This window comes from Mus musculus, chromosome 9 (assembly GCF_000001635.26).
Source record: "Mus musculus strain C57BL/6J chromosome 9, GRCm38.p6 C57BL/6J".
Classification (NCBI taxonomy): Eukaryota; Metazoa; Chordata; class Mammalia; order Rodentia; family Muridae; genus Mus; species Mus musculus.
The window spans coordinates 53,553,819-53,570,046 of record NC_000075.6 but is presented as its reverse complement, the minus strand read 5'-3'; the positions used below and the strand labels follow the sequence as shown (position 1 = coordinate 53,570,046).

The following is a 16,228-nucleotide window of genomic DNA, read 5'->3' as shown; positions in this document are numbered from 1 at the left end:
CTACCGAAACGAAAATTTAAAAAAAATCTCATTTTTAGCAACCAAAATTAGTCATTTAAGCATTTTAATAGCTTATGATGCAACATATTTTATGCTCACCTCTGCGTATGACATGCTTCTGAAAGACTGGACAAGTTTGTCAAATTATTTACCTGTTTTCCTGGAATTATAAATTAATTCATTAGAAATTATAAATTAATTCTTTGTGAAAGAATATATTCTTCTGAAAGAGAATGAGTCAGATGACATTATAATGAGTTAATCAACTTATTTGCTTCTATATACTTATTTTTTTAATACTTACATTGTTTTACAAAATAGACTCACACACTCTATAGAGGAAATCTAGATACAGAACCAACGATTTGCTTTAATTTCAGGCAAACATGAATTCAACCTTCAGGGCTACAACTTTTAATGTTCCAGATAGTACTTAGTGCACCAATTCTCTCAGTGTCTCTGAATGAATAGATCCCATAGATAATGCATGCACATGACCAGGTTCCTTACAGAAAATTGGAGTTATACATGTAACAGAGACATATCCTTTTATCACATCTAGGTTAGTCATACGATACAATACAAATACCATGTTAATAGCTAATATTGTACTGTTCAGAGAAAAATGATGAGAAAGGTATTTGGCACAAATGTAATTTTTAACTCTTCAGAAATGTTCTACCTGTGGCTGGCTGAATCTACAAATGTCAATGAAACTGAGAAGGAAATTGAACTGTACTTTGATCAATATAGCTGTTCAAGAAAGCCCCTTGGGGCTGAGTGTCTGACAGTGGCACAGCAGCAGAGGCAGGAGGATTTTTGTTTGTTAAAGGCCAACCTCATCTACAGAGCAAAAAGGCTACACAGAGAAACCCCGTCTCAAAAAACAAAAGGACAAACAAAACAAAGCACCGTGGGGAAAAGGGTTATAATGAATTAGAAGTGGTGTTTGTGAGACCTGGAGTTTGGATGGAATAAAGTCAAAGTAATAAAATCACCAATGGAGAAAAAAGGGGAGAGCCACATGGATTAGAGATAGGAGTAGATTAGGTGGGCTTTTCTCCATAAAGAAGCCAGCTGGTATAGCCAGCCACACCATGCTGCTTATACACACATGGTGGCTCATAACCATCCAGTTCCTGGGAATACAGTGGCTTCCTTTAACTTTAGTGGGCAGCAAGCATGCACAATAGCCATATACATATGTAGAGAAATCTTAAAAAAGAAAAGAAAAGAAACTAAACAAAACAAAAATCCCAAAACAATAGTGATCAGAAAAGAGCACCCTTACAACACAGTAGCCAAATTTTCAAAACAAACAAACAAACAAACAAACAAACAAAAACAGTAAAAATGTGAGGGAAAAACACCAATTCACACATAGAGGCAAAAACATTAAGACATGAGATCTCTTGTCAACAGCCCTTAATTTAGAAGTTCAGGAAAGGATATTTTAAATCCTGAAAGTAAATAATTCAAAACTGCAATTGTTATACCTCTCAAATTGAAAGTAAAATTCTACAAGACAAGCACAAGTTAGTTAACAACCAAACCAACACTGTAAGAAATTTTACTATAATAAACACTAATTTAAAAGGTTGACCTCAGATACTACAATATTTCTGAATGATGGTTATCAGAGAGATACTAAGTAAATTATCCAATGGTTACTTATAGCATTATATATACCTATATAGATATACATACATTTGTTCGCATATTTGTGTATGTATACATATATATACACATACACACATACACACACACACACACACACACACATATATATATATATATATAGAGAGAGAGAGAGATTAAAACCCTCATCTTGTAGGGAGGCTCCTTAAGACACTGGCTGTTAGCAGGGAAGTAAAACTGCATCCTACAGGGAAGCTCCTTAAACTCAGTTAGTAAACAACTCAATAACTTCAGGAAGTCACTGTGGCTAATCAGTCACCAGTCCCTCCTCCAAGAGGCATATATAAACAGTAAGGACTGCAAAGAGACAGTCACAGACCAGCACAGAAGCCTGAAGAGGTACATCACCCAAGCTACCTACGAAAGAAAAAAAAAAAAAAGAAACTAGCCCACTTGCCTGGAAGAGTCTCAGATCAACAGAGCTACCTGGAAAGGCCTCAAACCAGCTGAGCTGTACAGTACACTCCAGGTTTCTAGATTTTGTGAGCTGTCATCCAGGCTTGGGTGGTTTTTTAAAGTCATGCTGCAGTCATTTCTGCTGTTAGTAATCTCTCACCCAAATTCCTGTAAATACGTTCAATAAAGCTCATTGGTTCACAAAGTGAGACTGATCTGTGGTCAGTTCCCTGGTTCCTTATCTGGGGTGAGTACAGGTGTGCTCACACCTCCCCATAGAACAGTGTCACGTAACAATGACGCACGCATCTCAAGGTTTCAGCAAACAAACTCAGAAGGAGCAGGCAGATGGTAAAGAATCACAAGAAAATGAGGGAGAGGAGGGGAGGCTGCAGTGACCTCACTGGAGGTAGAAGGAGCTCTTACAAACACTCTCCAGTAAAATCCCTAGGAAATCCTTAGTGGGTCAGGGGGATTGCTTCACTTCCTTTTCTTTTTCTCAAGAAGGGGCCTCAAATTGTTCGGCCTCATCTAGCTTCTTATTTCAGTCTGCCATGGATGGGGTATGCAGAATTTGCCACCACACAGAGCCAGGAGCTTCAATTTTATAATGAAAGGAACAGGGAATTCCTGAAATGTTTAGGTACAAACATATATTCTAATATGTAGGAAGGAAGGGGTCACTCAGCTAACAAATATAGGATGAATTAGAGAACCGAGGATATCCCCCCCCCCCCCAAAAAAAAAGGACAGCAGGGTAGAACACTACTGAGACAGAAAATGAGGAATATATGAACTGTGAGAAATGTGTCAAGAATAACTCAGTTTTTTGACAAGAGTAAAGAGATGGTACAATGTATTCAAGAAGAAAACATTCAGTTGTTACTTCTGAGATAAAAAGTTGATTTTAACTTTTTTTAAAAAGTACCTGTAATAAGCTTGTTTCTGAGTCCCTGAGCCTTCTGGGATTTTTGAGGAATGGGGAGCTGAGCGATACTTCTATTACAAACAGGTGCTGCTAAAGGCATATGAAGGACCTAGGAGAAAGAATGAGAGAAAAAACTATTAGTTATGCTGTTTGAAATGCTTCCCCACACTATTTTTAGTTCATAAATGCTACCTGCTGAGGAGGAGTAGAGAATGTATTTCCATTCTGTCCAACTACAGACACAGGTATCATTCCCACCATTCCTTGAAGTACAGGCTGGACTGGAGAAGCAATTATGATGGCAGATCCTAAAAAAACAATTCTAATATCAGATTTCCTCCCTAAATATTTTGGTAATAAATCAGTATTTTGAAGCAAATTCTATGACCAAATCTTCTTTCCTGACAGTTTCTGCATCAGCTCCAGGTTCCTGTCCTCACACCTGAGCGAAATAAACCCCTTCGTCCTCAGGTTGCTTTTGGCCATTCCATGTCAGCAATAACCCTAACTACAACAGAAGCTGGTACTAGGAGCATACCACTGAAGACTTACGAGCCCACTTTGTTTTTGGGAGGACTGTGGAAGAACTTAGGAACTTGGGCCAAAAAAGCACTTGAGAGAATGTTGAGAGCAGTGCAGACAATGGAAGCCTGGCTTCTAAATCTCAGAAAGCAGCAAAGACTCTCCTGGGCCTTTTGTGTGTAGAAGCTGTAGTGTCTGGTCAGCTGGAGCTTAAGAACTGGCTGTGATTAACAGGAAACCAGAACTACTAAAGTAAAACCTTTGCTGTGCTGGCACAGTTGATGCTGGTCAGCTGGTGCTGAAGGATCAGCTGTGATTAACAGACTAGCATCACTGAGGTGAAGTCTCCTGGAAATGTTTCCTTGGGGCCAGCATACAGAAACTGTCTCAGAAACAGCTGAGGTCGTACCTCTTGGGGGCAGCCAAACACTCAACACTGAATTGTTTAAACTTTTGGGACTTTGGTTTTGCTTTGTTCATACTGAGACTGTGCCTTGGTTCTCCCCCCTTGAAGAAAGTATTTTATTTTTTTGATTTGAAAGGAGACCACAATTGAAAGACTTTGAATTTTAAAAGAGACTGTCCATTTTAAAGACACTTAACTTTTAAAAAAGATTTTATTTATTTTGATGTTGTTTTGCATGCATGTTTGTCTGACGGAGAGTGACAGAGAGTGCCAGATCCTCTGGAGTTACATATAGCTGTGAACTGTCATGTGGGTGCTGGAAATTGAACCAGGGTCCTCTGGAGAAGCAGCCAGTGCTCTTAACCTCTGAGCCACCTCTCCAGCCCCCAAAGATTATATTTTAAAATATTTTTATTTTTAGAGACAGTGGGACTTTTAAAATTTGCAATATTTATATTGTAATGTTGCTATTGATGTCTGATCTTGTGAAAAACAAGAAAAGAAAGGTTATGGTTTAACAATGATATATTTGTGTGTTAAACACTGATGTATTTAGTGTGACAAGGGGTTAATTTTGCTGGCTAGTTTTGTGTCAATTTGATACAAGCTGGAGTTATTTGAAAGGAGGAACATCAATTAAGAAGACGCCCCTATAAGATTGGGCTGTAGGTAAGCCTGGAGTGCATGTTCTTAGTAACTAATGTGGGAAGACCCAGCCCATTATGGGTGATAGACAGCATTCCTGGGTTGGTAAGCCTCGGTTCTGTAAGAAAGCAGGATGAGCAAGTGATGAAGTGCAAGCCAGGGAGGGGGGTGGGGGTAAGCAGTAAGCAGCCCTCCTCTCTGGCTTCTGCTTCAGCTCCTGCCTCCAGGTTCCTGCCCTGCATGACTTCCTGTCCTCACAGCTTTTGATGATGAGCTGTTGTACTGAACTGTGAGGGAAATAAACAAACACTTTCCTCCCCAAGTTGCTTTGGTCATGGTGGTTTTTTTTTAATCACAGTAATAGTAACCATAACTAAGCCAATCTTTTTTAAAATTAATTTAAGTACAATAACAAAGTGAAGGTTTCACGTTTGAACCATGTATCAGAATACTTAAATTCTAAGTGAATATTTATAGCCCCAAAGAATTTTCCCAATGTATTAAGTCTTAAAAGTATTGTTCAAAAAGAATACATACTTTTATAACTAGATTAAACTACTGGGGGAAATTATAGTGCCTACATGGTCCTCATGAGTTAAGCAGAATCAAAGCAATAGTAATTTAGTCCTGCTCTGTAAATCAGCCTTTCCCTAAAATACTACCTGCTCCTATCATATTGATCTTATTTTCATGCAAACTGACAATTTCCTAACCATCCACGAATGCTTATTCTACTTCCCTTGGCATTATACTGACTTCTTTTAACTGTCAATCTTACCTCATTATTCTAAGTCAAGAATATTCTGTACCAATTCTGGCCTCTCCTTTATCTCATTTGAAACAGATTCACTAAACTTAATACTTAGTTGATAATATTTAAGCAAACTTCACTGTATGTCTATGAACCAGTACACATGGAAATGTAGGTGAACATGTATGAATTCTTATCGCTGAGAAACATAAATTAATTGATACAAGTTTGTCAATTACTAACTGCTTGTTTTGTCTTTTGTTTGTTTGTTTTTGTTTTTTGAGACAGGGTTTCTCTGTATAGCCCTGGCTGTCCTGGAACTCACTCTGTAGACCAGGCTGGCCTCGAACTCCGAAATCCGCCTGCCTCTGCTTCCCAAGTGCTGGGATTAAAGGCGTGCGCCACCACTGCCCGGCATTACTAATTGCTTGTAAACCAGCATATAATGAATGGAAGAGCCCCCAGTGGAGCCTCTAAAGACTTAAATCATTTTTAAATGGCAGAAGATAGTGAGAAATTAGAAAGGGCTTTTAAAATTTTTTTTCTTGAAAGCCTCTCTAAATGACAACTTTCTTAAAAACTTTAACTATAATAAAAATAAATATCCTGAAACATTGAATTTAAGTATGTATACAGTTATGTAATGAATTAGGCTTTCTTTCTCACAGCTTAGTGTTGTAGATTAAAAAACTGTTCAAAGAAAACAAATTAAAGCTACAGCCTACCAGATTTAAAACAAAACCTGGCTGAATTAGATGGCAAAAGGCATAAGCAATTACTCAGAGGATTTTGTCATATGAATCATCTATATTATTTTCCTAGTCTGTGACTTCACACAAGAAAATTAAGATTGCAATCCAGAGAAGCTCCAAAATATGTGCGCACACACATATACATTATACACACATACATGTATCTTGTTCTGTGCAGTGCTGGATAGAGTCCATGGCCTTGCACATGCTGTACAAGAGCTTTTCCACTGGACTATACCCCAGCTCACCTCCGATATGCTTTTACAAGTTACCTTGTGAAAAGTTTGGCGACACAGCTTGGCTGACAGCAAACGCACTGTTAGATTTAGGTGGTGTCTGTAACTGCTGTTGAGGAGGCTGTGCAGTCATAGGTGCAGAACTCCCAGGCAATACCACTACATTAGACTGACTGACAGTTGGTCCCAAGGCTGTTGAATCAGTCATACAGGTAGCTATCAGAATGTTACTTGAATTGCCAAACGCTGTGCTTGTGGTAGGCATCAACTGTATGTATCCTCCGTCCTTAGGAACACATGGTGCAACATTGGCTGAAAAAGCAATGCCATCTTCATTCTGAGTGTTGTTTACCATGGGCTCCTCAGGTTTGAGCACTAAAAGGTTCTGCTCCATGGAGCCGGAATCCCCTACTTCAACAGATACAACAGCACTTGCAGTTTCTTCTGAAGATAGGCATGTAACAAATTCTGCATTTTTGGCAGGAGATTTAGAAGACAGAATTATCGTTGGTAAGTTTTCTCCACTGATACTAGACACAGCACTGTTAAGCTCTGCATCTGAGGAAACAAATGGATCATCACTAATGATAATTTTGAGAGAGACAATACTTGATGCATCTACCTCTGTTGAGTTGCTAGTTTTACCATCAGTATTTTGGGTCTCAGGAGAGACTCCCACTGAACCACCAGATTCTGAAGAAAGCGAATTATTATTTTTTACAGGATTACCTTCTCCAAGAACCAGTGCAACTTCTTCACAGCTGTTATGTTCACTCAAAGAGAGAAAAATAGTATCTCCATCTTTCACAGAAGGGGGCTCGGGCTCTTGAGCACTGGCAGACTGAAGTGGCTCCGTCTTGCTTTCCGTAGGATTTAAGTCAACAGACGCTGCATCATTAGAGAGCTGTTTATCTGAAGGGGCTGGTTCTTCAAGATGAATTTCTATTTTCTCAGTCACATTTACACCCAAACTTTCACCAATCCCAGGAGGTGGTTTGCTCTGCAGTGGAGAGTTATCTTGGCAATCTGCTTGTGGCTGTGCAGCAGCTGGCGATACAGTGTTAGTCTCAGTTTTCCTGTTTGCAGTTTCACTAGAGTCTGCTGACTCAGAAGCCTGAGGATTAGTTTTAACTTTTATTATATTGTTAGAATTTTCACAAAGTTGGCTTTTTGATGGCTTTGTAGTTAGTGGAGTACTTTGGGACAAAAGCTGGGAATTTTTCCCAGAGAGAACTAAGTTTTTGTCATTGGTCTCACCACCAAGAGACACAAATGAAGTCACTGGCACACTGGGCTGATCAGGCTGATACTGAGATTGACTCAGTATATCTGCAGACAAAGAATTCTTCTCACCCACAGCCACTTCAGCTTCAGTGGGTATCTGACTGGCGAATAACTCAGAACAATGTTCATTACATTCAGCAGAGCTTCCTCTTTGGTTAAAGTCACTCAAGTTAGACACAGACTCAAGGGTAATGTCAAGGGCACACTTCTGTTCAGCAGGTATGGCTGTTTTAAAGGTCTTTTTTTGAATGTTAGAGCTTATCTGAGAGAAGTTTTCCTGGGATTCCTGTGGAAGAACATCATGGCTGTTGCCACTCTTCAAATCATTTAATAATACATCTTCATTTTGATAGGATGTACAAAATGGAGGCTGACCAGACTGCCCATCTGTAAAACACCAGTGTGATGGAAAGTTGAGTATGCTTAGCTTCCGAAGCAGTCACTTTCTGTACAACCTATTTTGCCAAGCACATAACAATCTTTGGCATACCAATAATTTTAAGACTGACACATAATTACTTCCATTCTCTGGGTATCAAAAAAATCTAATTACTTTTCTAATTGCAGACAGTTTTGTAAACAACTGTCAAATTGTTTCCCAAGTTTCTACGAAAACAGATGCCACAAAGAAGGAAAACATAGAGGCTTAAGAACATCCAATGCTTACTAAGAGACAAAATGCCCTAAGCTCTAACCCTAGTGGAAAGAGTGTTGTTTCCCTCTCTAGACCTTTTCTCTTTCTCATTTTTCCGGTGTTTGTAAGACAGGTCTCACTGTGCATGTTGCCCACACTGGCCTTGAGCCTGATCATGCTTCAGCCCCCTGGCTGATGGGATTTTCAAATTTTGCCACATCTACTGACCTTATTTTGATTGATATACTTTTTTCATGGTGAAATGAGACCAAGATCATTTTACACAATTAACACAATTTCTGTGTATACTTTAACATTTGACATATTTCCTGAGGTTAACCATACACATGGCTCTAGAATGCAAATATGAATGCTTCACTCAGTAATATTATAGAGATTAAGACAGCTAAAAAAGAACAAACAGAACAGAAAACTGTGATAAGGTACAGGCTGCTGGGCGATGAAATGTGGCATCACTATAGTGAATGTTACAGCAACCATAATCTAGACAACCCAAACAAATAAGGAAAGAAACGTAATAGAGAAAAATAAAGAAAGATGTCTGCAACTATAACAAGTAAGTATCATATTGTGTATAGAGCCCATTAATTCTATATTGAGGGAGAGATTAGTGTATATTAAGGTATACAAATACAGGAGAAGTGGTATTTTTAAAAATGTGATGCTAGAGATTAAATTGAGGGTTATGCTACATAAGCACTCTGCCTCCGAACTCCAGTCTCAGCCTGGAGGTAAATTCAAAATAAAATGGCAAGACTTTCTGAGAAAGTAGAATTACAAGTTTTATTTTGTTTATGATAAAGCATAATCTACTGGATGTGAACAAACATGCAAACACGTGCTCAGTTAAGTTACAGTGCAGCCTAAGAAATGGAGGATTGAGCTTTGCTATTAACAATGAACTCAAAGGAAGATACTCTAAAACTAGGTTTTGAAGACAAAGATGTAAAAACACTGGATGCCATTAGGCATTTAAAAGTAGGTATGGAGTTGCATGGTGGTGGGTACCTTTTCCCCCAGCACCCAGGAGGCAGAGGCAGGTGGATCTCTGAGTTTGAGGCCATCCTGGTCTACAGAGTGAGTTCCAGGACAGCTAAGGCTACAAAGAGAAACCCTGACTCAAAAACAACCAATCAATCAAAACAAGTAAGGAGAAATGATGATCAGGCACAGCTTGCAGACTGACTACATAAATGGAAGTGGTACTGAAAGGGGCATAAAGTTTACCATATTATGAAAGGCGAAGATGACAGCTATCTCTGAAGAACAGAGATGCAGGGTGCAGAGGGGGAGTTACTGGGAGGAATCTTTCCTGTGCTGACAACAATATCCTTTTCTTACATAAGAGCTGATCCCAAGAGAATTTCTTCACTTGATTTTATAACTGAGAGAACTATATACATTTTTATTATGTGTTTCTCCAAATTTGTTATATTTAATAATACTTTTAAAAACTAATTCTCTATTTTAACTGTTTTGATAATGACTGACTCTTGCTTTCCTTTAATTCACAAGTGCTTATTATATATGGACTACCTATGCTACACCGGTATTCCATGAAAGAACGTTCAAGACTATCAGTATATACTATATAATCCCCCCCCCAAAATGGCGACCGTCACCCAACTCAGAAGGCTGAAAAAACTCTAACACATGAACCCAATAGATCAGGCCTCAGAATTGGTGCACTAATAAAATTATTTTGGTGCAGACTTACTCATTTGGGCAATACTACTTTCTACTGGGTTGTGTGTCTACTACTCTATTAAGGAATGAATATGAAAAATTAATGTATTAATCAAATCACTAGAGTGTACTGGCTAGTTTTGTGTCAACTTGACACAAGCTGGGGTTATCACAGAGAAAGGAGCTTCAGTTGAGGAAATGCCTCCATGAGATCCAGCTGTAAGGCATTTTCTCAATTAGTGATCAAGGGGGAAGGGCCTCTTGTGGGTGGGACTCTTGTGGCTGGTAGTCTTGGGTTCTATGAGAGCAGGATGAGCAAGCCAGGTGAGGCAAGCCAGTAAGGAACATCCCTCCATGGCCTCTGCATCAGCTCCTGCTTCCTGATCTGCTTGAGTTCCAGTCCTGACTTCCTTTAGTGATCAACAGCAATGTGTAAGTGTAAGTTGAATAAACTCTTTCCTCCCCAAAATGCTTCTTGGTCATGATGTTTGTGCAGGAATAGAAACCCTGACTAAGACACTAGAGATTTAGCAAAAATTTTCTCAATGGACATAAAAGTATAAGCATAAAAAAGAGACCTATAAGCCAGGCGTGGTGGCGCATGCCTTTAGTCCCAGCACTCGGGAGGCAGAGGCAGGCGGATTTCTGAGTTCGAGGCCAGCCTGGTCTACAAAGTGAGTTCCAGGATAGCCAGGGCTATACAGAGAAACCCTGTCTCAAAAAAAAAAAAAAAAAAAAAAAAGAAAAAAGAAAAAGAAAAAAAGAAAAAAAAAAGACCTATAATAATTTAAATAACTTCCAATTTAAATATATATATATATTTTTAATTTTGAGACTAATTTTAACGTTTTCGATGACATTAAGAAAATAAAAATCTTACCTGATTCTTCAGTTTCAAAAGAACTTTTAATTGTTAGATTAGTTTCTTCAGGCAAGACTATATTAGAATTAGTCTCCATAGGTTGACTAGAGATTTGTGGCATATTTTTATTGTTCTTTGTTTTACCTATTAAAAAGATAATAGAAAAATAATTAAATAACCATACTAGGGGAAAAAAAAAGCACAAGTATTGTCATTCTTAAATACATGTTAAAATTTTATTTCAATCATATTATTTATTTATTTTTTTCCAGATAGGGTCTCAGGTAGCCCAGGCTGACCCTGACCTCACCTCACGATGTAGCCAAGGATGACCCTGACATTTCTGCCTCTACCTTCAAATCCCTGAGGATTACTATAGGTATGCCCCCCACCTCCTAAACAACGCTAACATGCTTCTTTATATGCCACTTACAAACACAAATTCAGAGTCTTTTCTCACCAAATTTTCTTTTTTTTTGGTTTTGCTATGCTGCCTTAGGCTATTTTGAAGTTCTTAGTTCAAGCGATCCTCTTGCCCTCAGCCTTTTGACTGAGATAATAGGCACATGACAAGCACCTGGTTGTCAATGTTAATGTTTATTAAAATCTTCTAAGAATCTGTCCATGTAATAAGTTCTTAGATAACGCTGATTCCATTGGCTGTTCTGACTGTAATGCCGACTACTTTGTATATTGGGGATTCATTTATATTTACCTGCATTATAAAAGACTCACCACAGCTCATGTTGACTGGTCAAAATACTCACAAAATCAAAAGAAAAACAAACCCAAACCCAAGAAAGAAAAAGAAAACCTCTATTTTTAGAGTTGAACTTTCCTAAGTAAAAATAAAGACCCACTTTCCCATGTCCATTACTTGCTGTAAGGAAACAGGTAGTTTTTCAGAAGTCCTGGGTGATGTTACTTAATTCTGGGTAGGTTACTCAATCAAGTCAGTAGAGAAAAAAATTTATCTAGTTGTTAAATCAATACCAAATAATTACCATAGTCAAAAAGATCAAAGAGTGCCTGAAAGGCGGGGTCTGATTCTGTCTGCTCCAAAATATCTTGTATGGCTTCTTCAGACATATGGATTTCACTCTAAATTAAAAACGAAGGAATGAAAAATTAGAATTAGTATGTGTTTAATACCAGAGAAATTACTCACCTTTTACACGTAAATATTTCCCTACAAGAAATTTTCTTCTAATTTTAATAAGAGGTTTCTGGGCTGGTGGATTATAAACTGTAGCAAATGACAAGAGTGAGGATAGGACAGATCGGAGTCTACTCCAAAGAGGATGTGTGGAAGAACAATATCCAACATCACAGAGGGGCTATCTGGTAACTGTTAGGTGTGAAGAAACAGATGGTGACAGAGTAAAAAGGAATGAGCACATGGCTCCAGCCCAAAAATTAAGCCAAGTATCAGGAGTGAAAGAGAGACCAGCAGTCCTACACATCCATAAGACAAACCCACAGTTCTCAAAGGCTGTGCAGGTTTTGGTAGATAGTGAGTGCTCCATTGTGCCCAGCAGGCCAGTAAGGAGAGAAGGACTACTTTGTCACTTGCTGTGTCTTGGAGGGTTATAAATAGACAAAACTGAGACGGCGTCTATTAAGATGAGGTACCTTGAGACCAGAAAATGAGGGATAATCACAAGTCAGGGATCCTAGAGTCAACTTATATGAAGGATGGGAGAACTGTAGGAAGGAGTTCTAGGAATAATGAAGATAGATAAAGAAATACTGAAAACGGCTTGGCTTAGACAGTGAAGGATATAGGATATATATAAAATAGGATATAAATATAAAAAAATTGAAGCAACTTTAAAAACATCTATTTTAAAAAATCTGCCGCATTTAATCTATGAGTCCAAAGGTTCAGGGTGGGAATCTCTTGGGAACTTCTATATTTCCTATGATTTCTGCTGGTCCTAATCCATACTGGGTAAGTGTCTTATATCTGACAGAGCCGTCTTACTTCAGCTTTACTCATCTCTCAGTTTGTAAGTTGCTAAGGTTGCCACTCTCTCAGTTGATATACTCTAGGGTAGCCAATGGTATACAGAATATAGTTGGCAACAGTACTCCATAAATTGTTCTCTGTGGCTAGGCAAGTCTACCATTACCTGAACTCCAGAGCTGAGCTCTCTGGAACCATCTGTCTGCTTTTAAGTTCACTGTTGTAAGAACTGAGAAGCCTGAAGTTTCAGCAAATTACTTCATGTCCACTGCCACACCCTTTGCCAAGGTATTTAATGTCTATAGAATTTTCAGTGTTATGGAGGCTAGTGCACTTAGACCAATCTCAGTACCATGTGTGCTTCCCAAACTCCCAACAGACTCCAAGACATCTGCTGGCTTGAACACTGTATTCACTACCCAAATGTGTTCAGAAACAGATCATATTTGTGATGAATGAACAGTCTATTTTAATTACTTTAAATTAGATTATACCCATGTAATTTTTTGGCAATGATTTTAAAACAAAACCAAAACACTGTTTCATTCTGACTCTACTTCGCTCACACTCTCTCACACTCATCCCCACACACATCTACCCATACCGGAAGGCCTAGCAGTTCATCAATTGACGTTTCTGGCTCTGTCGGGTTGCTGTCTGTCTGCTTAGGTACTTGAGCAACACTACTATCACTGTAAAACAGAAAGGAAAACCAAGAAACTGTTAGTGCAGTTGGGGGATTAGGTAAAAACAATCAGAAATTTGAATCATACAGCTCACCTAGTCAAAAACTTATTTATGTTTTCTGCTAGTTTTTCTTGAAGAGATTTGTTGCTTAATATTTTCTCTCTTGCATTTTCAATAACCATTTGCTGAAAAAGAAAATCAAGATTAGTAAAAGATAGGAAAGCATATTACGTCATTCCCCAAAACCCAACCCGCCAAACCAAACGTAAATCACTTTTTGTGATCACATTTTTTGTTCCAGCAATTTGGGGAGCTGAGATAAAATTATAAATTGTAGTCAGGATTTTATGTACAATCTGGAACACAGGACAAGACCTCAATTCTAAATAAATAATTAAAAAAACAAAATGTCAGCCATGCGTGGTGGCGCACGGCTTTAATCCCAGCACTCAGAAGGCAGAGGCAGGCAGATTTCTGAGTTCGAGGCCAGCCTGGTCTACAAAGTGAGTTCCAGGACAGCCAGGCTATACAGAGAAACCCTGTCTCGAAAACAAAACAAAACAAACCAAAAAAACCAAAACAAACCAAAAAACCCCCAAAATGTCACAAAACCAAGTGGCTAGTTTTGATAAACATTAGTAGAAAGAAATGCAAGTTCTGGTGCCTCCATCTGCATTCAGGTCTGAACAAAATATTTTGCAATTCAGAAGTGTTGTCCAGATCACCAACTTGGTCTTCACGCCATCCTGAATGCAGTTCTACACGTTTTACACAAGGTCTTCAATGACCTGATCCTGGTCAAATGTTCAGCTAAACCCCAGGAGCTGGCAATCACAAATAGCTTTTACTTGGTGCATTTGTCACTATCCAAATGTGTTCAGAAACAGATCATATTTGTGATGAATGAACAGTCTATTTTAATTACTTTAAATTAGATTATACCCATGTAATTTTTTGGCAATGATTTTAAAACAAAACCAAAACACTTGTTTCAATCTGACTCTACTTCGCTCACACTCTCTCACACTCATCCCCACACACATCTACCCATACCGGAAGGCCTAGCAGTTCATCAATTGACGTTTCTGGCTCTGTCGGGTTCTCTAACTGCTACTTTCAGTTACTGTCCCCTGCTCCATAGCCAATCCTCTTGCTCTCAGATTCATACCAAACACATAAACACACCTAACTATAAATACATCAGTGGTTTTTTTGTTTTGTTTTGGTTTGGTTTTCCCCGAGACAGGGTTTCTCTGTGTAGCCCTGGCTGTCCTGGAACTCACTTTGTAGACCAGGCTGGCCTCGAACTCAGAAATCTGCCTGCCTCTGCCTCCCAAGTGCTGGGATTAAAGGCGTGCGCCACCACGCCCGGCACATCAGTGTTTTTAAATGTGAGAATACTTCAAACTGAATTTTGAGAAGGTCACTTACTTTTTCTACTGCAAATGCATTTGGATCCTGAAAATTCCTTGATGAATGCGGTCCAGATGATGTGAGACTCTTCTTTTGTGATTCACTGAAATAAATTATAAAGCGTGTTTGTTAGTATCTAACAGATCAATGATAGTATGAGTACACATTTTGAGATCATCATGGTAGTAGGCAGATTTTTCCCCCCTCTTTTCTTAAGAACAAAGCCAGAAGAACAGAAAAGCATGGATTCAGATGTAATGAGTTCTATTAAAAAACAACAAAAATAAAGATGAAAAGAGAAAGAAAACAAGTGAATGGAAAAACAAAACAATCAAAAAACATCACGCCCAAAACAAAAATTAGCTCTGTGGTCCTAAGTGTACAAGCTCTGTACTTTTATACCTTTTTCTTTCTTTCTTTCTTTAGTGGTAATGGGAATTTATCCCAAGACCTCATATATGATAGGCATGTGTTTTTCCAGTAAGCTACAATCTACACTCCACCACCTATCTTATGATGGAATGTGAACCATTTTATTAGTGGCTTTATGAAAAAAGTTTTAAGTATTTATAGACTTTTTATTATAAAAGTTTCTGAAATGTTATTAATAAGTTTTATCATTGTATGTGTTTGAGAAGTTAAAAATTCTAATCAAAAAAAGAAAAAAATATTGTTGGCAGATGAAGAATCAGATAAAAACCATTTAGAATCCTGACCGCTGATTTTTTTTAAGAAATAGAAGCTTAACTAGAACAGGAAAAATATACATATGAAAATAAAAAACGAGAACATGCTTTCATGATTTAAAACTTCATGCATTCTTGTGGACCATAGCACACCTAAAAACAGGCTGTCATGACTTAGCTCCATGTACTCTTCTGGATTATAACATTAACATTATATTCATTCAAGAAACGCTCGACAGATGAGCTAAGATCTGTCATAAGCTCTACCATTATTCTGCACATCATCACACAAAGTTACTGAACAGCAAGTTACACACCATTGATTAAAGGACACAACTCAAATTCAGTGAAGTTACAATATTGGAAAAGATGTGTTTGGAATGTGTCACAAAAACTTAATCTAGTCTTATTAATTTATTCACAATGCAAACACTTACTAAGTTATCGTTTGTCTGTTTTTAAGTGGCTATTGACAATGTGCTGATTATATAAAGTAATTACCTTTTACGTCTACCAGGAGACATTAAACTGGTTTGAGTTTTCCTTTCCTGAGGACCAGGAATGATATTCAAAGACTCTCCAGCTGTATCTTAAGAAAACAGAGTAAGCCAAAGAAACAGAAATTTTATTAACTTGTAATGAGATACTATTATTG

At 38.1% G+C, this 16,228-nt stretch overlaps 1 protein-coding gene across 3 annotated transcripts in view; it reads right to left on the bottom strand.

Annotated features, from left to right (window-relative positions):
• Npat (nuclear protein in the AT region) overlaps positions 1-16,228 on the bottom strand; it is a 38,739-nt gene that overhangs the window by 5,581 nt on the left and 16,930 nt on the right. Inside the window, exons 7-17 of one of the 3 annotated variants that reach the window (XM_006510336.4) lie at positions 16,075-16,162; positions 14,906-14,990; positions 13,568-13,659; positions 13,392-13,479; positions 11,826-11,922; positions 10,840-10,965; positions 7,064-8,005; positions 6,371-6,892; positions 3,215-3,330; positions 3,023-3,131; positions 100-160 (exon numbers count right to left, since the gene is read on the bottom strand). In XM_006510336.4, the coding sequence (XP_006510399.1) occupies positions 100-160; positions 3,023-3,131; positions 3,215-3,330; positions 6,371-6,892; positions 7,064-8,005; positions 10,840-10,965; positions 11,826-11,922; positions 13,392-13,479; positions 13,568-13,659; positions 14,906-14,990; positions 16,075-16,162 (2,326 nt within the window). Of the gene's footprint in view, positions 1-99; positions 161-3,022; positions 3,132-3,214; positions 3,331-6,370; positions 8,006-10,839; positions 10,966-11,825; positions 11,923-13,391; positions 13,480-13,567; positions 13,660-14,527; positions 14,660-14,905; positions 14,991-16,074; positions 16,163-16,228 lie in introns of those variants that run through there. The other 2 variants (NM_001081152.1, XM_011242531.2) reach the window with 2 other exon arrangements.